The sequence below is a fragment of the Andrographis paniculata genome, unplaced genomic scaffold (genome assembly GCF_009805555.1).
Source record: "Andrographis paniculata isolate CXL003 unplaced genomic scaffold, ASM980555v1 Contig69END, whole genome shotgun sequence".
NCBI classification, from domain to species: Eukaryota; Viridiplantae; Streptophyta; class Magnoliopsida; order Lamiales; family Acanthaceae; genus Andrographis; species Andrographis paniculata.
Genome location: NW_026137605.1, coordinates 373762 through 398694, shown reverse-complemented (window position 1 = coordinate 398694; position 24933 = coordinate 373762). Strand labels below are relative to the sequence as shown.

The window sequence follows — 24933 nt, the reverse complement described above, 5'->3', positions numbered from 1 at the left end:
AAATTTAATTTTTAACTATTTTTTTCATAAATAGTTGCATTGGGAGAAATAAAAAAAAAGTTCCAGCCTTTGAAACGCATAATCCTTTGTATAACATTAATCTATGAGATTATGGGAGCTCTCAAATATCGTTGATTTTATAGTAAACGTACTTCTCTCCCAAGAGCAGCTCTAATTCTTACTATGCGACATTATGGTTGGAGCACCTTGAATAGCTTGATCATACAAGGGTAGGAAAATAATTGAGTCATAGTCCATTTGATTTCCTTTTTTAATTTTAAAAGGCATTTGTTACCCGAGAACTGTGACCTTCAACAAAATGCAATATGGGCTAACAAATTTTGGAAAAGTCAAGGCTCAACTCAATGTCAAGCAGAGGCCCGACAAATAGCAGCCCATAGTCTAGAAATAGAGGCTCTATGAGTTGTTAGGTGGCTCAAAGGGATTGAAACCCAAAAGTGTGAAGAGAAAGTGGATATTTATAAAATTGAAGTTAAAGCCATATTTTATTGGCCTATAGTGTAGGGAGTGAATTTCCGACATGGGTTCAAATCCGATGTTTTCAGGTTCATCTGTCGTATATAATTCGTCTAATGTGACTTGCTTTGTTGGGCTTAGTTTGCAATGATATTGCATATTCAGTGCGTACTTTCAGATGATTACGGATTCTCACATCATTTAAAAAATAATAATAATAAGAAGATATAAAATAAATATTTAATTGATATTGTTTGAAGAGAAAAATTGGATGAATAGTAAGAAATTTTGTAGAATATGTTAGCAAAAACACCCTAAATGTATTTTCAATACTTTATTCATTTCAATTCCCGGTCAAATCCGAATATTTTCTTAAGGAAGCCGATGAACCTATCATGACGACCTTCCAATAAATCGAATCAGCAGTGATAAACAATATTATTTAAATACAAAACTCAAATGAAACCAGATCTTCCCAATCCAAACTCAATTAAACAATAGAGAGAAGTATATTTACACCATTTAACAATGTAGAATATAACATGCCACAAAATTTTCTTTTAGCTTTTTAATAAACATGCATCCCAAGAGACATTTAAACAATAAGTTAACTTCACACCAATCAAATTTAACCTGATTTCGATTTACTTACCCGAAACAGGCGCCTCCTCGAGGATAAGGGAATAATAATCTCGTAAATGTTTTGGAGGAATCCCCTGTCATATATGTTGTTCTTGACAACTCTGGCTTCGTCCAGCCGAGATCTTGCACAGAACATCCTCCACTTGCTCTCTCGGGGCTTTCTTTCATGGTTTAGTTCGTCTATACTCGACTTTAGAGCTGCTGCACTTGCCTTGGCTTCATTCACCTTCCTCTGCCAGCTCAGGTGCTCTTGCCATTTAAAACTCTGCACAAAAAGAACTCAGGCATTGTTGGCTTCTTACATATTCGACTAGTTTGCGTGCAATAATGCCATCATGTTATATGTAATAGGTCTGTAATAGCTTGTGAATCTTATCCCTTTGATATAATTGCAAAAACCGTAGAAGATTTCATTGTCCTTTTATTTTTATGTCGACTATAGAACACTCCCACCTCTTTCCCCAAGACATATGACAAGAACAACATATCATACTCCATTTCTTCAAGATGAACACTGCAGCAGGTAACTATTCTAAATTTCTTTAGCCCTCACATTTTTGAATCGATTTTTGGAGGGACTAAATGGTCAGTGTTGTCTTATAAATATTGACTAGTGTAGTAGCAGTAGCTTTGATTATATTGAGGGAAGAGTCTTACCTCGTTTGTAGTTGTGTTTGTGAGACAAAGTTTAGCATGGTACATGAGGAAACCAGCTAACATAAGAGAAACTATGGCCAGGAACATCATAATCAGAATTTGTGTGTTGTACGAGTGCAGCAACCACTGCCATAAGATCGACAATGCTCACTGTTAGCACAAAATATTGACAGCTATAAAATTATCATCACAAGCACTGGTACAATGGAGACGATACTGATCATCAGCAGGCATATTATAAATATTAACATGCAAATTTTAACGCCAACACAAATGGATAATGTCTTGTGCCTAGATTTGAAATAAATGAACCCACCTGGACCACTAATGGAGCCAATTTCCTGTAAGAATTTTCAATTCCATAGTAAACTGCAAGAAAAAAACCGAGGAACATGTTTGATTTAGATTTACAGTTGCAAGAACACACACACACACACACACAAAAAAAAAAAAATGAATTATCAATGAAACCTGTTAGAATCTCGACAACTTGTAATTCTTTCAGTCTACCAGCAAGCACCAACGCCAGAGCAATAAATCCATATACGCATATGAGAAAATGCCTGTGTATGCATTCAGAGATAAATTAAGGTTGTGTACGGCGTAGCTAAAAGCACCACAATCAGATGGCAGATCTAAAAAAAATTTATTTTTACTCTGCCATATGTTTTACTGCTTACCAGATTATAAAAGCCATGAAGTATCTTGTATTTTTCTCTCCAATGCAATTGTTCTTCAAGGAACATAAAAAAAAAAAGAATTGTAAAACAAGAAGAAAATTCGCAGGAGTGTACACTTTTCAACCTTTACTAGTCAATTCCATAAAAAAAAAAAAAAAAGGAAAATGAACACAAACCATCCACGCACAGTGATGGTCAAACCGAGCAACACAACGATCACAAATGCTGCAATGTTTTGATCTGGCAGGTCTGGCAATAGAAGATGTAGATATTTATATCTAGTTCACACTGTTTTGAAAGTCCTGAAAGTCGAAAAGCCAGATAATGGGCTTACTTAGGAATCTTGCAGGTGGGACATTCTTTTTCAGAGAAGATAATGTTGTCATAAGGATAAACAGACAGATACTGAGCAACATTATCGGAGTTCACAACTCCTGGATCAGAAAAGCTCGTCAATACAAAGAGCAAAAGGCCCAATCCAACTGCCAAGAAGCTCGTATACCTGTTAGTACAGGTATCTTAAGTCAAACAAACATCCGTGCACAAAATGCCAACCAATGAGGATATAGATGATACCTATGCACTTCACTTAAATAATATCCTGGAATGTAGCGGAATGATGATGCCGCAATAGAGTAGTACGTGGCCGCAATTATTAATATATACAACAACTGCATAACGGTGTAAAGGCCAACAAAATTTATTCCATTAATAAAAACAGGCATGTATGATATTCCGCTCTTTGATTCCAAATCTTTGCACGAATAGCTATTAAAGAAGTTGGAATCATCTAGAAGTTACTTTACAGGGTGAAAAACAAAGGTCTTACCTCTGAAAGTGTGTTTGGAATAGAAAATTGAGAATATTGAAATAGAAATATCCTCATTTCTCTTTGTTTGTTCCGAGTTAGAGGATTGAGATTTGAGAATTAAATTATTTCTCATTCGCATTTATAGAAATGAAGAGAATTGAAAATACATTATTCAATTTCACAAAACACTATATTCAATCTACTATTCAAATAAAAAACCAAAACCAAAACTAAAATAAAAATTTATCTACCAAACACAAATATTTATAGTGCAATACATTGTCTTCTCCATATCCATTCAAATGATACTTCTCTGTTATATTTCTCAACTGAATCCTAATAGATTCTTACTCTCTATTCAATTACCTTTCTATGCAATTCCATTATTTTATATTATTTCTCAGCAATTTCATTCTAGATACGACAAGCCCTAAATGTAATTGAGAAATAGGATTCTACTCAGAATTTCTAGTTCACCACTCTTACCTAATCTTTGAATAAATGTTAAGACTGCAACGAAATGGGAAGGAGGTTTCAATTTTCGACCATATAAGTTTGCCGATTTATGCTTCCCTATTCTAGATTCCGCAACTTTTACCTCTACTTAAATTGATTAGTGCAACCCTGTGCAGCTCATTGAGGAGTAGCCTTGGGATATAACAGTTCCAGAACTATCAATTAACCAAATTGAAACTAAATTGAATGAGGGGAAGATACAAATTTCACAAAAAATTCAGAAGCAAAAACATCCACAAACTTAGTTTATGTAAGCAGCTTCGCAAAGGTAACAGCAACATTAAACAGTACCTGTATTATAGGATTGGGACGATCGCAGCAATAATACTCGACCGAGAGAAGCGCATTCGAGCCTCTAGCCCCGCACACGATATGGATGAATCTCCTGCATCAACAAAATCCCTAATTACTGATTAGATGCAATCACGAACAACAAAAATCGTGAATTCGATTTTACACTTGTAATTTCCCAGGACTTAAATGGATCGTAGTACCGGAAATAGTCGTAAATGCCGAAAGTGATGAAGATGTGGATGCGCTGGATGAAGGTACCCTGGAAAATTGGCCACTGGCCGCACAGAAATGAGACCACCACCAACAGCGTCGCCATTCCATGGCACACCAGAAGCCATTGCACCGCCATAAATAAATCCTTGCGAGCAACGGAGAGGGGAATTGGCGATGAGAATTTGAGCTGCAGAAGGTGCGAGTTTTTGACTGTCTGAAGGGTTGAAGATTCATCAGATTCTAAACTGTTAAATTACTACGGCGGTGATAAATACGTTTACCATTTGGTTCCGCTTCGGAATGCTTTTACCGGTTCAGTTTTCATATGCACTCGTACTTTTGGTTTTCTACTTTTAAAATTTTATAAATGGTAAAAAATTGTTTCTTCTTTTGCTAAAATTTAATTCAAGGATGTTTTTTCTTTCAGTAAGTTTTGGAAAAATTAGATTTGAGTTTTGAATTTATTTTCAATTTTAAATTGAGTTTGAAATTTTATATAAAATTTTATTTACTTTTTAATAAATGTAGTGTCTATCTAATATTAGAAATATTTTTACTTTTTATATACATAATACTAAGTTATTTAAGTCATTTTTACTTTATATTAAATATATCCCACACCACACAATATAAAAAACAAATCGATACATAAAGAACTAAATGAGTATTAAATTATTATAAATAAAAAATTGTAAATCATACTTCTTAAAATTTTAAATATATATACATAATTGTCCCTCCAAACATAAATCCAAATCCACAGTGCCATTACAGTAAAAATCACTGATTGGGCAAAAGATGCACACAGTAAGTTTTGTATTTAAATAATATATACTTCATTCTTTGTACGTTTTTAAGCGCCGGATTTATATTTTGTGTTATTATATTTAATATTAAAAATATTTTTATATTTATATATATATTTTTATATAAATAACTTTCTATTATTAAATTATAAGACATTAATAGAAATAATTTTGTAAATTTTTTTTAATTTGTATTATATTTTGATATAATAATTAAAATTTAAATATCAACCCGAAAAAATAAATAAATTCTTTAGAGGACTAGATGTGATATTTTTTTTTTAAAAAAAAAAAACAATGGAAGAATCAAATTAATAAAATTTGAAAAAACTTCATGAAATAAACATGGGGTTTGTTTGCCAACTATTTTCAAAAATTTTGGTTTTAGAAAATCAGCGGTGGTTATAAGAAAAATATTTATGTGAGATACTTCTTCAGTCTATTTTAATTGATACATTTTTTTAATTTTGTTTGTTACATAACAATTGATAATTTTTTATTTTGTATAAAACATATTAAATCATGATATATTTAATAAATATAAATCAGTTTAATTAACTAAGTAACATATAACATCAACCAACTCAAAATATGTTTATTTATATTCCATTCTAAAAAATATTTTTTTTTTATCTATCTTTAAAACTCCATTTATTTTATTTAATTACAAATAAATAAATGTATTTTTATTTACTTGTATTATATGAAGTTTTATTCTTTACGAAACAATATTTATGTTTTTTTTTTAAATTTAAAATATTTTATACATATTTTAAAATTTTCATTATATATATTAAATTTATTTTAAACTACTGACACTATTAATTACATAAAAATTAATTAAATAATATCATAATTTATTATTATTAACTAATTAAATATTATTATATTCTCTACATCCGGCAAGAATGTTGCTATTTGATTTTTGCGTCATTGTATTTAACGTTGAAAATATCTTATATTTGAATAATTTATTCGACAAATATCATTGTATTTGTATCATAAGAGACTAATAAATATATTTTTATTTTTATTATTTAATTTATATTACGTATTAATATAATAATTAATATTAAAAAATCAATATGCAAAAAGCAATAACAACCTTCTTTTGGGGAACAGAGGGAGTATTAAATATTATCTTATTACTAATAAAAAATGTCAATGTAGACGGGACTGGAGAGTATATTTTTTTTAAAGGTTATTAGTAGTATAATATTACTTCCTACAGAATTGAACTCGTTCATTAGTGATACAGTGATTGATGTTTAATTAATTATTAATAGTTAATTATGATATTATTATTATTTTATATAATTAATAATATTGATAGTTTTAAAATAAATTTAATATATATAATTTTTTAAAAAATTAGAAAATATATTTAAATATTTTAAAATTAGATCGCTATAAAAAATATATAATATAAATATCATTTTGTAAAAAACAAAATTTCATATAATACAAATAAATAAAAAGTATGCTTATTTATTTATAATTAATATAAACTAATTTCATAGAAGATGTAGGATTTTAAATTAGATAAAAATATATTTCTTTAAAATATAAAAATAAATGAATTTTGAATGAGTTTGTTATATATTTAATTTCATTCCTGTTTTTTTAATATTGATTTTTTTATATATTAAATATGTAGGATTATATTGATAATATTAGTATTAAATTATTAATTTCTTTTTATAAATAAATATTATATTATTATATACTCCATCCATCTCATTACAATAGTATTGTATATCATTTTTGTCCGTATTAAAATAATAGTCTCATTTTCATAAATAACTATATCACTATAAAATTATCTAACTATCAATATAATATTAATATTTCTTAAATATCGTGCCAAACACAAACTATAATTTTGAGACTATAATTTTGAGATGAAGAGAATATTATATAGAATTTTTTTTAATATTCATCTAATTTTATTTTATATAAATATTAGTACTAATTACTTATATTTCATCAAATATATTGTTTTACAAAATTAAATTTTCAAGTCAATATATATTGAATTTGTTTATCCAATAATTTTTTTGTTGTAGGATTGCTGATATAGAAATATTTTTTATTATCTATATAATTCTTATGCCTAATATACAAAGTAAATTTATCGGAACAAACTCTAAGTTAAAATTTCATTTTGTTTTTCTTTTTTATTTTTGAGAAAAATATAAATAGAGAAAGTCAGCTACGCTGAGAATACTACGGTGCTGGCTTGGCTTGGCTTGGCTGCATACACAGGCACAGCAGCAGAGCTAACTGTATAGAGTTCGCTTCTGACTGCACTGATCTTCATCCAGCTGCGGTGAGAAGGAATTAATCTCATCAACCACTCAGTTGGGCAGATCCGACTACAATTGCGGAGTCTCGGCTATTTGGGTTACCTAGGGTTTGATTGCCGATGGCTTTGTCGTGCTAAGAAGGTGTGAGAAACCTAAACCCTAGGTTTTGCGACGATGGAGCCGAGAGTGGGGAACAAGTATCGTTTGGGTCGGAAGATAGGCAGCGGGTCGTTTGGAGAGATCTATTTAGGTTAAATTTTATGGATACGTATCGGTTCGGTTGCACTTGTTATTTGTTTCTAATTTTTGCTGATTGCGTTATGGTGTTTTGGTTTTCTTTGTTGCAGGGACTCATGTGCAGACGAATGAGGATGTTGCAGTAAAGCTTGTTAGTTCTTCTAACATCTTTCATCTTCGCCCCCTACCTTTTCGAATTTTCAGTAGCAGTTTACGTTTTCGTTTTGGTTGATGGTTGTGTTGTTTACGTGTGGAATTTATGTCCTTTTACTTGAGTCTGGTGGGCATGATTGTGTAATTTACTTGCTGAATAATGATCTGATGAACTTAAGTGATTGATCTAGTGAAACTGTTGTCTTACTTTGTTTTTAGTGTTTTTATAGGTTTTGGTTATTCCTACAGCTCCAATTGTTTTTTCTTGTTTAGATGAATCTCTGAATTCGAGTGGAGTGGGTAACTAAAATTTAGCTGATCGGCTGTTGCCCGTTGTTTAGGTTGTTCGTTATTTAGGAAAATGTTAAGTATGGAATCACAGCAACTATGGGGAATAATAGGAAGTTATTTTTTTTTTTTTGTGCAATTGAGGATTCCAGTTAGCAAATAATTTGGATTGTTATTCGTGTGCTGCTATTTGATCATGTTTGTTTTGCCTTTGACTAGATTCCCTAACATGTAGTATTCATTTCTAACTAAACTTAAACGTATTAATGCTTCCGGTGATTTGATTGGTGGGAACAGAGCCTATCCATTCCTTTCTAGTTATGGAGATCGAGGCAATCTCAGATGTCAGGATGACACGTGACGTATTTGCAGGCTATTTATTCCTTACTAGATTCTTAACAAATCGAGAACTTTAATACCACGTTGCCTAGTTACTGGATCTGTATCCATCATATCATCGTGTCCTGCATGTTCACCATTTCATTGTTTTTTATGCGGTTTCAAGGACTTTTAATTGGTGTTGTTTCTTCGTTATGCAAGCTTTAGTAGGAGCTCTATTGATGAGTACTCAACTTGGACTGTGGCTTTTGATATCGTATTTGATGTTTTCAGGAAGATGTGAAGACAAAGCATCCTCAATTGCTGTATGAGTCCAAGTTGTACAGAATTTTACAGGGCGGAAGTAAATATTTATTTAAAACTTAAATATACTTTAGATAATATTCACTGTTTGTTTAAAGATCATATTTTCATTTTATATGTTATGTGAACTCTAATTCTAGACATGATATGCAGCTGGGATACCAAATGTGCGATGGTTTGGTGTTGAAGGAGAATATAACGTTCTAGTTATGGACTTGCTTGGACCCAGTCTTGAGGATCTATTCAATTTCTGCAGTAGGAAATTCTCTTTGAAGACGGTCCTCATGCTTGCAGATCAAATGGTTGATATTTTCGTCTTTTAGTTGCATTTTAATATATTTGCATGGCTGGTTGTAGGAAATGATATATTTTTCCCCATGATATGATATACATGGATACCTCAAGTTATAAGCTCTCTCTGTGATGCTGTCAGATCAATCGTATCGAGTTTGTCCATTCAAAATCATTTCTACATAGAGACATCAAGCCAGATAATTTCCTGATGGGCTTGGGAAAACGTGCAAATCAGGTTTGTCTTTGCAATTTGATTTCTGTTGGACAGTAGGTTAACTTACATACTAACTAGTTTTTCTTTAAAAGGTTTACATCATTGATTTTGGTCTGGCAAAGAAATATAGAGACAGCTCAACGCATCAACATATTCCTTACAGGTGAGATGTGTATCAATTTCATGTTTTTCAGTGACGTCATTAATGCTCAGTAGTCGTTAACTTACAATTTAGTATTCCTCTCATTTATGATTCGATTCTCAATGTGCTATCATGCTTGTAGGATTAATATGTTGGCTTTTAGTCTATTTAAGATTTTGTCGTATGGATGCTATTTAAGTGTTTAGTTATATTTCTATTTTTAACAGCTATTTCAATTTATTTAAGCTAATAATTTAATAAAATAGCGCGTGGTGTACTCCGCAATATATACAAGCCTTTTCTGTTTTCTACATTTGCCAAGCTGTGGGCCCTGATGGCAATTACTCGTCATTTTCTTAACCTTTAAAAGCGTCTATGAGGTGGAGCAATTTGGTAATAGTTTCATTGCAAATACCGCAGGGAAAACAAAAATCTGACTGGAACTGCGCGGTATGCTAGCATGAACACTCACCTGGGTATAGGTCGGTGATTTTTCTTTCTGCTAGTATATTCTGATATCTGCACTCACTCTATTACAGTTGAAGAATATTCTATTTCTCTGAGATGTTATGGTTTTTCTTTATAGAGCAAAGCAGGAGAGATGATTTGGAATCTCTAGGATATGTCTTGATGTACTTCTTAAGAGGAAGGTAGCTGCTTCACCCTTTTCATTTTTTTTTTTTTAGTTCTTAATTGTCGATTGAGCTTTATGGCTTGACATGTTTTTCTACAGCCTTCCTTGGCAGGGACTGAAAGCTGGAAATAAAAAACAGAAATATGAGAAAATAAGTGAGAAAAAGGTTTCTACTTCGATTGAGGTAATATTATCTTGGATAGTTGTGGTTGGAACTGCATCCTCTGTACGGGAATATAGAGCTGGTTTGCATTTTTCCAGGCACTGTGTCGAGGTTACCCAACTGAGTTTGCATCATATTTCCATTATTGTCGTTCGCTACGATTTGATGATAAGCCAGATTATGCATACCTTAAGAGATTATTACGAGATCTCTTCATTCGCGAAGGTTTGGAATCCTTTTTACTATAATTACTGTTTCTTCAAACAACCTGTTACTATCTTTCCAATTGATGGACCTGAGTCTTTTTAGAGAATGGGATTTCTTTATATATGTTATTCTTGCATCCAGGTTTCCAATTCGACTATGTTTTTGATTGGACGATATTGAAGTATCAGCAGACAGAGACAGCAACAGCTTCCCGCACTCTTGTAAGGAATGAACCAGGAATTTATCTTTCAAGGTGCACCACCCCAATTTTCTCCATTTTCATTTTATGTCTTTGTTTCAGGGTCCAAATGTTGGGACAAGCTCAGGATTCCCTCCTGCAGTTCCCGGTGGTGATCGACTGCCGGGTATGTTCCATGAGAATCTCGAGTATCAGTAAATCTTCCTCAGTCCATTTTCAGCATATAGAATATCTGACAGATCTAGATTATCTTTCACCATGGTGTTTTAAAACCCTTTAATACTCTTTGCATTGTTAAGTCTTTTCATTGAAATTTTCTGCAGGCGAGGAAGAGGGGAAGCAAGTCGGTACTTCCGCGGATCCTTCTAGAAGAAGAAGCTCTGGACCGCCTGTAAATGCCAGAAACTTTTCGAGACAGAAGAGCCCAAATGCAAATGATTCTGCTAACAAAGACGCCATGGTTAGCTGAGAATTTATTATCGAAATGGCACTAGACTTGGCTTTATGCTTTATTAGTTTGTTTTTTACCTTTTTATTTAGAGTATCAAATTCATTGTTCTTCATCTTAAAACAATACTTTCTCATCTAGGTACAAGGTCTAGCAAAAATGTTCGATCGCAGTCATAGATTTATATACTACTTTCTGGTAGAAGCAAAGTTTTACTGAATAGGCGTGACATTTAGATATTTAACGATTAAGATTCTGTAGTTTCATACGATTGCATTGTTCTTAGTACAATTAATGTTTCCATTGGAATATTTGCAGATCTCGAACACTGCCCTCTTTGGGAAGTCCAGCGGACCACAGAGACGGGTTGCTAATCCCGGAAGCCAAGACACCTTCAGCTTCCCCGTGGGAAATGATTCCAACCGCACTCCACCGGCCATGAACAAAGTATCAAGTGGCCAAAGAGTCTCGCCTGTAGGCATGCCTTCCGACCCTTCCGGAAGGATCAGTTCCAGCGCAAAGAATTACGATTCTGCAGTCAAGGGCATGGAGAGTTTGCACTTTGACGACGAACAAAGGTACCGTTAAGCATTTGCGCCATTACATCTATGTAAATCATCAGACTTTATGATATTTCTATCGGTCAGTTCCCTTCGATGAAAATGTGCATTAAACTTGTGAAATCACTCCGCGTTTTTTTCTGTTGTTTTTAAAAAAACTGCGAGACTATGCACAGAAATTGTGAAAACCAGAGTAGCTTTGTCGATGATGCATGTGGTGTGAGTCTTTGGTTTGCATCAGACCTTATTTTCTTGTGGCCTTGCTTATATGCTATGCTACGACTGAATTGTAAAATTTGGCTACTTTGGCTTTTCACAATGTTATCGTCGACATGTTTGATGTACTTACTTATGGTCTTGGTTACTTAAATTTCAATTCTTTAGCTCTTTTTACTATTTGGATCATGTGATTTTATTTTATTTTTTATTTTTACAAAATATTTTATTATATATGATTTTAATATCAAATTTAAATAAAAAAAATTCATATTCCATAAAAAGAAACACAAGTTTTCATCTGAAGAATTTTATAGGCTGTCGATAACAACTTCTATATATATTGCCAAGATTTGCTATGAAACGCTATGTCCCATCAAAGCTCCAAACAAATTAAAATATTGGTTCGAGATCTATTTTGTACGCATTTTCGGGTTATAATGCATAAAAAAAAAGGAAAAAAAACAAATAAATATATTGATTTTGAATGAATCAATAACAAATTAAAAAGGAAATTTTGAAAAAGTCAGAACTATAGTAAAATAATGTACTTATTCTACATTTGTATTTACACACTAATGAATTAATCTATAATATTTTATAAATAGAAAAAAGTACCTATATTTTATTTTTGGAATAATCGTCACCATAAAAATATTCAAAAGGAATTTATTTTTAGTGCCCACCGTCAATTTCAACTAATTTTATTTCAGCGCACAGCCAACGCTCCGTAAGAATTTGGTTAGGCAGTAGTAGCTTACCAACAATACGACGACGACGTCGTTTCCGCGGAAATCACACAACACACAATCCAACGGCTGAGAAAGCGCGTGGGGATACACATCACTCACGCGCGTGGGATTGATTACTGTCCCCCGCTCGCCCATCGCCTTCTCTGCAACGAAGGCCCGCCATTGCTGTCCCGACCTGAAGAGCATTCAATGCTCACAGAAAAACTTGAACGACTCAATTGACAAACAAAAAAATGCTAAAATTGAAGAGCATTGGTGTCGCCATCGCCGAATTCATGCTCTCTCTCTCTCCAACTTTGCACTCACATCACATGGCTGTGAATCGATGTAAAGCTACAGTTCAACTGCGACATGTGGGCAAAAGTTCCTCCCCATGAATGCCAATGTGGACTATGGATAAAAAGGAAAGCAGAGGGTTGTAGTTCGTCAATGTGCGGATAGAGTCGGGAGGAAAAGAGGAGCGAGCGGCAGCAGGATGGGGGGATGGGGGCAGGGGCAGGAATTCAACTAGCTGCACATGGGAACAAGGTTAAAGGCAGCCATTAATGCAAGGTTTCAACCGTATGCTGCTTTGCTGCAGCTTACCCACAGCAATTAATGAAATCCAACCAACAATGCCAGCGGAAAGCTGTCTTTTACTCGCCCCTAAATTCCTGCTTAAATTCCACCAGAGTTCACGCCAATTGCCATTTTTCTCGCACTAGTAATTGCTCCCTGCCCGCGGACCGATGTGGAGCTCGGCGGAGAATTTGTCGGCGCGGTCGGAGTCGTTCCGGGAGGACGGGGATGACGAGGAGGCTTTGCGGTGGGCCGCTCTGGAGCGTCTGCCGACGTACCGCCGCGTGCGGCGGGGGATTTTCACGAACATGGTGGGGGACTCCAAGGAGGTCGAAGTGCATAAATTGCAGGCCGAGGAGCAGCGGATCGTCTTGGATCGGCTCATTAGATCCGTTGATGATGATTGGGAGAAGTTCTTCACTCGATTGCGACGTCGTTTTGACAGGTTAGGTTTCCGCCATGCTTGCCCTCCTTTAGCTTACTGTTCAGCTCTCTGAAACTATACATAGTTACATACATACATATAAATATATATATATATATGTACTGATTGAGACGTAATTTTTATCAACTTCGATCACTCTCAAACTCACTTTTGGATGATGTTTCCAATGGAGGAAAAAAGATCAGAAATACTGAATCATCCATTGCATCGCTTCGGATTTTAGGGCTACAAATTTCTTGCTGTTTAGGGTTTCCATATATAATCTTGAGGTTGTTAATAATCGTCTGTGGGCAGCTTAGAATCGAACATCATCCATTAGCGTCAATTTCAGTGAATGATTCTTGATTGCTGCCCAAAATAAATAGATAATTAGGTTTAGGTACACAAGACAAAGAAATGGATAAACAAACACTGATTTCAGGCGCAGAAGTCAAGAAGAATGAATTCTGATTGTGGGATTTAATAATTCTTCATTGCTTCGAAGAATTTAGGAAAAAGGGGTCATTTTAAATATAGATACCTTGGAAACTACTTAATTGAATAAGCTTATTAATTTAAGTCTTTTAATTACATTTGAGGTAGGAATAGCAGCTTTGATACTGGAAAGTGCTACACGCTTTATGAAGTCAAATTTATATCAGCTTTGATACTGGAAAGTTTGACGCTTTATAAAGTCATTTTGTCTCATCTGGCGGTTGGATCATTTGTTTTATAGCTTGGACAAGACGATCATGTGTCTCAGCTTGGATGTCTTTTTGAGTTTGGATTGAGAAGATTTGGTTTGTATTTGGTATTTAAATAATATTTGATATGATATTTTATTCTAAATAAAAAAATAAAAATACTTCCTCCTTTTCAAATTAAAGGGACATTTTGAGTTTTGTATTAGATTAAAAAATAATAATATTTTATTAGATTAAAAAATAATAGTTTTTGATATATTTGCTTTTTGACTTTCTGAATAAAGTAGTATATTTTTAATTTAAATAGAAGCTAAAAGGGTATTTTTGTATTAGTATTTGATTATTTTTTTTTAAATAGAAAAGATATGAGACATACTAAATGTACTTTGAATTAGAATATATTTTTAAAAAAATGAATAGTCAAAATAGTAATGTTTGGAATCTTTCTCAAATAATACACCAACATCTAACTCATTTGACTTTGGAGTATCAATATATATATATATGTATGTGTGTCTGTGTTTACAAGATGTCTTTGACATGCAAAATATTCACAAATTGCATCTATATATACCAAATATTGAACCATTTCTGAAACTCTTTGATTTCCGAGTTTTCGGTTTCTGCTGGATTAGCAAGATACAAATTACATAACATATGCAACTTAATCATTCTCTAAGCAAGCACTTTGCTGTTTTTTCTTTTTCTAACATATTCATACAACAGAGTGCTACAATGTCGACCAAATGTTTCTATAACACTTTGAACCAATGAAGTTGATATGATCATTAACCTCTACGTAACATCTAGTTTCAAGAAGACAGTTTTATTATAAATGAATTTAACCAGACAAACTACTATTATTTTAAATAGGGTTCCCTGTACATTGAAGCATGCAAATTTTGGGTTTTGTTTGGTTTGTACTATGATAGCATTATTAGAAGTGAGTAGCTCACATGAATCTCACCAGCTCAGTTTATTATTTTCAAGGATGTATGCTATGCTGACAGGGCTTGATATCAATTGTCCAACATTCATTTTTTCCCCTCTCCAAATGATGAACTTTAAAGTTACAAAATGAATTTAGATAGCTATAATAAAGTAATGATTTGACTCTCCTGCAAACCAGTTAGTTGACTCATACCAAGCCTAGTTCTTCCATTACCAATATTTGCGAACCGGCACCGCAATAAAAATAACATAAGTAAAACATCGTAAATGCATTAGGTTTAAGGATATGGTCATGTATCTTCTGATATCATATGTGAGACCTAATATTGTCTCCTAGCCTATATCATTTTTTATGATTTTATGAACTTGATATTGTATCTTTGTTTGAAGTTACACTAGTACATAAAATGAGCTTCTATTAACAGAAAGAGGTATTCTGTTGTAGTAAAAATAATCATGCTGCATTTACTAATACTCTTTAAGAGGTTTTTATCAAATAACTTCTTTTCAAATTCCTTGTGTTTCAAATGTGTATGTAAGCTAGTAATTAAGGATGTTTGATGTTGATGATTTATTCATGTTTGAAACCAAACATGCATAGCCAGTAATTAAGGATGTTTTATGTTGATGATTTATTGTCGCAGAGTTGATCTGGAGTTCCCCAAAGTTGAAGTTCGATTTCAGAAGTTTACAGTTGAATCATTCGTTCATGTTGGTAGTAGAGCTTTGCCAACAATTCCAAATTTTATCATCAACATGACTGAGGTGCAACATTAATTGTTTTGAATTATTAGTTTTAATCAATGATGCTTTCTGTGTCTGACTCAACCTTTTCATTTTCCGATTCAAGGCTTTATTCAGGCAGCTAAGATTACTTTCTGGTAAGAGAAGAAAGCTGACAATTTTAGATGATATTAGCGGGATAATTCGACCCGGAAGGCATGTCTTGATATTAATTTGTTGCATAAACATGTTTTGTGAATGTCCTTTTTGACTTACTTGTGCTTGTTTGTTTCTCTAGATTAACTTGTGAATGTCCTTTTTGACTTACTTGTGCTTGTTTGTTTCTCTAGATTAACTTTATTATTAGGTCCTCCAAGCTCCGGAAAGACAACGCTGCTGCTAGCCTTGGCTGGACGTCTTGACTCCAATCTTCAGGTACAAAAGCTTCTAATATCATCCTCCTTTGTCATGCTTATCAAAAATGCTTATTTGAACATTGATTGGAACTTTTCAGCTGACTGTAACTTTAATCTCTCACAGATTTCAGGCAACATAACCTATAATGGACATGGTCTTAAGGAGTTTGTACCCCAACGAACTTCTGCCTATGTCAGTCAACAAGATTGGCATGTAGCAGAGACAACCGTGAGAGAAACACTAGATTTTGCAGCACATTGTCAAGGAGTTGGCTATAAATACGGTGAAGTTTAAAAAATTATGTGACCACACTGCATGTCAGCCAGATGCTAACCTTATCCTTGCCACAGATATGCTTCTGGAACTCTTAAGGAGAGAGAAGATTTCTGGAGCCAAGCCTGATAAAGATCTTGATATATTCATGAAGGTACATTCATTTCTGTTGATAAATGATGATGCTTTCATTCACTCCGGTTTCTGTTGATAAATGATGTATTTGATACTGAACTTGGCATTTTCAAGTATAAGTAGAATGAATACTAAGAACACTGTCCTGACTGCAATATAGTTATCATGTGCAAATTACCACAGCTAAGCTGTAAGGGTATAATTGCTTTTAGTGGTTGAGTTGTATAGAGGAATATACAAGAGTTTGTACCAGGGGGATGATCTTGAGGGGTGGTTGAGGAGTGGGCAGGAGGCTTGCATGTTTGTCACCGTACCTCATATCCATTAGACTTTACTTCAGAATAGTTCATATATGATGTGAAGTCAAATTTAATCCATTCCTAATGGACATCTTGAGGATTATTCCATTTGTTAAAATAATGGTTGCCCACAAAACTAATTGTAAAACATTACAATTTTGAGATAATTTTTGTATCGAAAAATTTGTGAAATACACTAGAAAGATATAGGATTCTCAGAAGTAATATAGGATTTTGTGCACCACCTCCTTGTAAAGGTAGTAGGATTGATTTTCATGGTTATGAAACTTTTCCGTTTTTCCCATTGATTTTGGGGTTGATTAGGCTTGAAAATATAACCCTGTAAATCTAAACTCCCTTAGAATAACTCTTTCGTTTAAGGCCTTCATAGATTTTATTGGGAAAAACTTCATCGTAATTTTATCTTGTTGTTTGCGCACATTAGAACTGATTGTTGTATAAACCTGGAAAAATAAAGTATTTACTTATAGATCTTCTTTTTCATGTTTATATAACTTAGAAATGTGATGATCTTCCCTTATAGCATCAATAGTATGTTCTTTACTAAGCTCACTCTCATTAGTATCTCGATTCCTTGAGTTATCTTTTCATTTTGCAAATTATTATTCTCACCCCTTCCTTGAGAAAATCCTTTTGTGTTATTGTTCATCCTAAAGATTTAAAAAATTATTTCTTCCCCTCAATGCATTTTGTTAATGTTCAATCTCTACTGAGAAAGATTACATCTGTTTTCATGTTACAGGCATTGTCCTTGGAGGGGACGGAAACTGGTCTGTTGGTGGAGTATACTATGAAGGTATTTTTCTTATGGATATCAACCATATGATATACTAAGTTACTAACTCTCACTCAACACGTGTTGCATTCTCTTGGCATGGTCATGATCACAAAGTCATCACTTATTATTCTATTAACAAATAGCTCTCTAGATTTTAGGATTGGACCTCTGTGCTGATACTCTCGTTGGAGATGAAATGATTAAAGGGATCTCTGGTGGTCAGAAGAAGCGTCTCACAACAGGTGCATATTCTATGGTTGTGGAATTTGAATCCACAATATGTTGACTACGCAAGACAATCTGACTTAGCTGATATATTTGACAGGTGAACTATTAGTGGGTCCAGCAAGAGTGCTATTAATGGATGAAATATCAAATGGTCTTGATAGTTCCACCACAAATCAAATCATCAAGTATCTTAGGCATTCAACATGTTCACTTGATGGAACCGCTGTGATTTCTCTGCTTCAACCAGCACCTGATACTTATGAGTTATTTGATGATATTATTCTCTTGTCTGAGGGCAAGATTGTGTACCAGGGACCTCGAACAGCTGTCCTTGAGTTCTTTGCACAGATGGGTTTTCATTGCCCTGAGCGGAAAAATGTAGCTGACTTCCTTCAAGAAGTATGTACTCAACGGTGCAACATGTGTTACTTTATGCTGTTTTACTTGTACTGAGATTTTTGTCTTATAGGTTGTGTCCAAGAAAGACCAAGGACAATATTGGGCTTTACATGAACAGCCTTACAGATATGTCTCGGCTTTGCGGTTTGCTGAATCTTTTAAATCAAGCAACATCGGCCGGAATTTATCTGAGGAACTGAATGTCCCATTTGATAAGAGTTATAGTCATCCTGCAGCCCTGTCATCGTCTAAGTATGGAGTCAAGAAGATGGAACTTCTCAAGACTAACTATAATTGGCAGTTGCTGCTAATGAAACGGAATTTGTTTATCTACGTCTTTAAATTCATACAGGTAATATAGCCATCAAATTACTTTCTTTTTTCTTTTAAAAAAAACATAACCATGTAGAAAATGTTTGATGTCTTACAAGAATAACTTATTATTTACTTACAGTAATTTTCATTTTGTATGCTGACAAATATGTTAAATGTGGTTATTGCCAGCTTCTTTTGGTTGCTCTGATTACCATGAGTGTTTTTTGCCGAGCTACGTTGCATCATGATACCATTGATGATGGAGGCCTTTATTTGGGAAACTTGTATTTTTCTACGGTGATTATTCTCTTTAATGGATTCACTGAGGTTTCCATGGTTGTTACCAAACTTCCTATTCTATACAAGCACAGGGACTTGCACTTCTATCCTTGTTGGGCGTATACATTACCTTCATGGCTTTTGAGCATTCCAACTTCATTGATGGAGTCTGGTTTGTGGGTGGCAGTGACATACTATGTGGTTGGATATGATCCAAACATTACCAGGTGATTATCATATTAAAGATTTGTATACTAGTCTGACATGATGATGTATTAAAGATCTAATAATCTTCAACTCTGCAGGTTTCTTCGGCAATTCCTGCTGTTCTTCTTCCTTCACCAAACATCTCTATCCCTTTTTCGTCTAATTGGTTCCTTGGGTCGTAACATGATTGTGGCAAATACTTTTGGATCCTTTGCCATGTTGATTGTCATGGCTCTCGGAGGATACATCATTTCAAGAGGTAAATGGGTTTTTCTGTGGCTTCTTTGTGTAATATCTTGTCTATATACCATAGGAATCTGGTGGATTTGATCTTACCTCCTTGACTTTGACAGATAGGATTCCTAGTTGGTGGATCTGGGGATTTTGGATTTCTCCACTAATGTATGCTCAAGATGCTGCCTCAGTGAATGAATTCCTTGGGCATGCCTGGGACAAGGTACATATTGATTAACTTTGAGAATTTTGCTCATGAATTTTTAGTATTTTGGCCTGTGAAAATCTCATTAAAGAACACTTTATAGGCCATATTAAGTACATAGTATTCGCTAACCACAGTAATATATACAAAAGGTTCTTATCTAATGGAGTTTAATTTAGAATCAATAGGTTCTGAATGATGGACTAAACTCCCCGTGATTGAGCATTTCGCTTAAAAGCTTTTTCAAAACGATTCAGGCCAAAACAGGGCATACACTATAATGCTAAAAATTCTTATGAATTAGTTTGACTGGAAATGTAAAACTTATATCGCAGTGGATGAAATATGGAACTAACTTCAATTTGTTTATAGCTCTGAATTTACGGCATCCCTTTTGCTATAAAATGACGCGAATCATATAGATGGCTGAAGTTAACTTAAAGTGGTCCATTTTTGGTCTTTTACTATATACTGTATGGTTGTTGCAAGTTGATGAGCAGAAAGTAGGTTTTCTCTAATCCTTGGACATTTTAATACATTTCAATCCTAAATCAGATTGTCACTGAAATTATATGATTTAATGTACAGAATAATCATTTTTCCTAAAAGCTTGTCTACTCTTAATATTGTGTTGGATTGAAATCATGAAACCTATGTTACATAAAATAATATTGAAAGAAGAGAAGTTTTCACCTATTGACTATAAGTTGCAGTATGAATGTTAATTAATACAAATTTATGAGCTAATCTGTGAAATGTATGTGTTTCTGTTTTATTGGTTTCTCTTATTATGTGGTTCATTTTTTCGAACACTCTGAACTCCATTCTGTAAATGTAACAGAAACAAGAAAAACTAAGAGAGCTACAATTTTGTGTAAATTGAAGATCATGCTTGAACTTGGAAAAAATTATGAATGCATGCACAAGTGTATATTGATAATTCATTTTATTCTAGCTTTTTTCTGTGACATTGAAAGGTCTGTCAAATATTTTAATGGAGCAATTCCAAGTTTTGACAGAAAGTGAGAGATGGAAAAAACCAAAATGAAAAATAGTGTGATAATTAGGCTTTCATAACATAATGCTTATATACCTGAAATTAAGAGTGCAACAATAGTCTGTTTTGATCTTCTAAATTCTATTTAGCACGCATTTAACTGTTACAAGATTGTCCACTGAAGACTCAAAACTTTAATAAGATGTTGAAGTAATATTTCTAATCCTTGTAGAGCATTGAGGGCAACTCAACTTTGTCATTGGGCCAAGCTTTGCTAAAGTCTCGTAGTTTTTTCTCGCAAAGTTACTGGTACTGGATTGGTGTTGGTGCTATGGTTGGTTATACCATCTTATTCAATCTCCTTTTCACTTTCTTCCTAGCAAAGCTGAACCGTAAGTCCACTTATAATATTGGAAATTTGGTAACTGGGAGCATTTTTGTTACACAATGAATAAACTAAATCTCCTTCTTCTCTTCTTTTAACTTTCAAATCTCCTAAAGCTTTGAGGAAGCATCAAGCTATTGTTTCTAAGGAAGAGCTTGAAGAAAGAGATAAGATGAGGAAAGGGGAACCTGTTGTTATCCAGTTGAGAGACTTTTTACAGCATTCAGGCTCATTTGCCAGTAAGAATAAGTCTTCTATCTGCTAGTTATAAACCAGCGATTTCCCAAAATTCTACTTTACTACTTTGGAACTCACGTTCATCCTTTAATTTGCTTGTCAGAAAAGAGTTTTAAATCCAAAGGCATGGTGCTTCCTTTTCAGCCGCTTTCTATGTCTTTCAGCAATGTTTGTTACTACGTGGATGTGCCTCTGGTATTTCAGCTATCCGATAAATTTAAATATAATTTCAAGGATGCATTTCTCCTCATATCTATCATGTGTAAATCATCAGGAACTGAAGCAGCAAGGTATAGCAGAGGACAAATTGCAGTTGCTGAACAACATCACAGGAGCATTCAGGCCTGGTGTGCTAACTGCATTAGTTGGAGTAAGTGGTGCTGGAAAAACCACTCTTATGGATGTATTAGCTGGTAGAAAAACCGGAGGACTTATAGAAGGAGACGTCAATATATCTGGTTACCCTAAAAACCAGGAGACTTTTGCTAGAATATCTGGCTACTGTGAGCAGAATGATATCCATTCTCCCTGTTTAACTGTTCGTGAATCGCTTCTTTTCTCTGCTTGGCTGCGGTTATCATCAGAGATTGACCTGGAAACCCAACAGGTAAGTTAATGCCGTTGCTGTTTTTGAATTCTAGACTTCAATAACTCAATAAAATATTTGCATCCTCAGGCATTTGTTGATGAGGTGATGGAGCTTGTGGAACTCATTCCTTTGAAAGGAGCCTTGGTTGGTCTACCGGGAGTTGATGGCTTATCAACAGAGCAAAGAAAGCGCCTTACTATTGCTGTTGAGCTGGTTGCTAATCCATCCATTGTATTTATGGATGAGCCCACATCAGGACTGGATGCTCGAGCTGCAGCTATTGTCATGCGAACTGTGAGGAATATTGTAAACACTGGCAGAACTATAGTTTGCACAATTCACCAACCCAGCATTGACATCTTTGAATCCTTTGATGAGGTTCTACTTCTCTTCATTACTGGTTGACTTCTAATGCCGCAGATTTTATAATGCAAACCCATAGAAAGATATTCAAAGCATATATATATATATTTAGTCTCAATGTATCTATTAAACTACATCCATCTCAAAACTAACTTAAACTGTTTAATCTACTGACCAACAGATCTTATTAGTCATTTGGAACTGTGTAGGAAGTTTCATACTTCATCAAAAATTTTATGCTTGATGCTGATAATCTGTTAGCTCTGTGTGGCAGCTTTTGTTTATGAAGCGGGGAGGAATGCTCATATATGCCGGTCCTCTTGGTCCTAAGTCTTGTAAACTCATCGAGTATTTTGAGGTCTGAATGCTAGGCTTTGGCACTTCATTCTGGTGCCTGCTTCATGATGTCAGTCACTGAAAGTTCATATTCTTTGCTTCTGTTGTTTGCCTAGGGGATTGATGGAGTACCGAAGATTAGGCCTGGACATAATCCTGCAACATGGATGCTAGAGGTTACATCGCAAGCAGCGGAAAGCTGCCTCGGCGTTGATTTTGCTGAAATTTACAGAAAATCTAAACTATTTCAGTATGTCCATATAAAATCTAGCTTGCTAGTTGAAGTTATTAGTTCTCGTCTCACAAGGATATAACTATATTGTATGTCTGTGTTGTATTTCAGATATAACAAAGAGTTAGTTGAGAGGCTAAGCAAACCAGCCGATGATTCAAAAGATCTTCATTTTCCAACAAAGTTTTCTCGATCATATTTTGATCAATTTGCGGCTTGCCTGTGGAAGCAACACCTATCATACTGGCGAAACCCACAATACACTGCAGTTCGTTTCTTCTACACAGTAATAATATCTCTGATGCTGGGAACAATATGCTGGGAATTCGGTTCCAAAAGGTCTACACTTCTTATAACAATTTTTTCTATTAAAAGTCGCAGCTATATATTTAGTTTCAAGCTCTTTCTTAGACATGTCTATGCCGTGTGTTTGTATTTGCAACTTCCGTGGGAAGCTATTTGATAAGTGCTCTTGTGTTTGTCTTCTAAGCAATATGGGTGCTATTCTTCTTCTTACATAAACTTAAGATTGTACAACCCGGTGATGGAAAACAATGACGTGGCTTCTGTGCTTGACGATATTACATTATATATATACATATATATATTCTTTCATTCCATTGATTCTCCCATGCTCACAACTTTTAATGCATGACAGGGATACGCAGCAAGATATTTTCAATGCTATGGGTTCCATGTATGCAGCTGTGCTATTCATCGGAGTTACAAATGGCGGCGCTGTACAGCCCGTGGTTTCTGTTGAAAGATTTGTTTCGTATCGGGAGAGAGCAGCAGGAACATATTCTGCTCTGCCTTTTGCATTTGCTCAGGTGTTTTTTTTCTGCTACCTCCCACTTCATCTATAACTCTATTTGGTTTGCTCGTGTTGGTTGACTTCCGTTTGTAGATAAATAATTAAATGATGACGTATCCTAACATTTTAAGCTTTTAGGTGTGTCGGTCATTTATTTCATAACAGCTCGCCTTCAAGCATGTCCTTGATTGAAATTTTCTTTCATTCAGGTCATCATAGAGTTTCCCTATGTGTTGGCACAAGCACTAATCTACTGCACCATCTTCTACTCCATGGCTTCCTTCGAGTGGACTGCTTTGAAATTTTTATGGTACATCTTCTTTATGTACTTCACAATGCTCTATTTCACCTTCTACGGCATGATGACCACAGCCGTCACACCCAACCACAATGTCGCCGCCATTATTGCTGCACCTTTCTACATGCTGTGGAATCTATTCAGCGGTTTCATGATACCACACAAGGTTTGCTACACTTTGAGATTTAAGTGTAGATGATGACATTAATATTCTTAACAAACATTTCCGAACATTTCTGTACTTCTTCGCGCAGAAAATTCCCATATGGTGGAGATGGTATTACTGGGCGAACCCCGTGGCATGGAGCCTCTATGGTCTCGTTGCATCTCAGTACTCCGACAGCGACGAGCTCGTGAAACTTTCAGACGGAGTCCACTCAATGTCGAGGAAAGTGTTGGTTAAGGATGTCTTTGGTTTCAGACATGATTTCGTCGGCCTTGCAGGTGTTATGGTGGTCGGATTTGCCGTCTTGTTCGCAGTGATCTTCGCCTTCTCCATCAAGTCTTTCAACTTCCAGAGGAGATAAATAATAAAGTATAATAGTCTGTGTGTGTGTGTCTCTGTTGGTTAGTTACTACTGCATATGGAAGCTGTAAATTTTGTATGAAAAAGATTGAGCTTTGTTTTTGTTGTTGATAGTCATAAAATTTATATGTTGAATTGATTCTATTATTTGTTGTGTTTTTAGTGTTTTTGATAGAGATGACATTTGTTGGTGTAAACTAAATTGGTACATTAATTTGCATTTTATAAACATTTTATGCATACATACAACTTGATTATATGGATGTTGCTCATTATTCTCTTAATTTGTGTTAGCTATTAATATACTCCCTCCAATTTAATTTGTCAATGTCTCTTTCATTTATGGAAATATAATTGTATTTTAAAATTAATAATTAATAATTTTTTATTTTAATTAAATTATTTACTTACTTATTGATTATATACTACTTAAAATACTAAAATGAACAAATTAA

At 34.2% G+C, this 24933-nt stretch overlaps 3 protein-coding genes across 3 annotated transcripts; 2 read left to right on the top strand and 1 right to left on the bottom strand.

The window, feature by feature from the left end:
- Nucleotides 1-949: 949 nt before the first annotated feature.
- Nucleotides 950-4603, bottom strand: LOC127263568 (probable protein S-acyltransferase 17). Its single transcript, XM_051292665.1, has 10 exons — nt 4278-4603; nt 4075-4168; nt 3033-3127; nt 2791-2958; nt 2633-2705; nt 2457-2509; nt 2248-2339; nt 2093-2145; nt 1777-1902; nt 950-1384 (listed from the first exon to the last, which is right to left on the bottom strand). The coding sequence occupies exons 1-10, from the start codon at nt 4424-4426 to the stop codon at nt 1106-1108; spliced, it is 1182 nt and encodes a 393-aa protein (XP_051148622.1). The 5' UTR covers nt 4427-4603; the 3' UTR covers nt 950-1105.
- Nucleotides 4604-7308: 2705 nt separating this feature from the next.
- LOC127263567 (casein kinase 1-like protein 12) lies at nt 7309-11981 on the top strand. Its single transcript, XM_051292664.1, has 14 exons — nt 7309-7652; nt 7750-7790; nt 8693-8762; nt 8876-9024; nt 9156-9251; nt 9323-9393; nt 9793-9854; nt 9959-10022; nt 10106-10190; nt 10268-10394; nt 10518-10597; nt 10678-10741; nt 10899-11035; nt 11342-11981. The coding sequence occupies exons 1-14, from the start codon at nt 7577-7579 to the stop codon at nt 11609-11611; spliced, it is 1392 nt and encodes a 463-aa protein (XP_051148621.1). The 5' UTR covers nt 7309-7576; the 3' UTR covers nt 11612-11981.
- A 674-nt stretch (nt 11982-12655) lies between these two features.
- LOC127263566 (ABC transporter G family member 32) lies at nt 12656-24735 on the top strand. Its single transcript, XM_051292663.1, has 24 exons — nt 12656-13554; nt 15833-15953; nt 16039-16127; nt 16262-16346; nt 16452-16611; nt 16679-16755; nt 17799-17852; nt 17986-18076; nt 18160-18461; nt 18532-18813; nt 18966-19282; nt 19361-19521; nt 19616-19719; nt 20931-21090; nt 21200-21322; nt 21424-21515; nt 21595-21927; nt 21997-22287; nt 22547-22630; nt 22725-22858; nt 22952-23179; nt 23499-23670; nt 23864-24118; nt 24207-24735. The coding sequence occupies exons 1-24, from the start codon at nt 13280-13282 to the stop codon at nt 24477-24479; spliced, it is 4263 nt and encodes a 1420-aa protein (XP_051148620.1). The 5' UTR covers nt 12656-13279; the 3' UTR covers nt 24480-24735.
- The last annotated feature ends 198 nt before the right edge of the window (nt 24736-24933 follow it).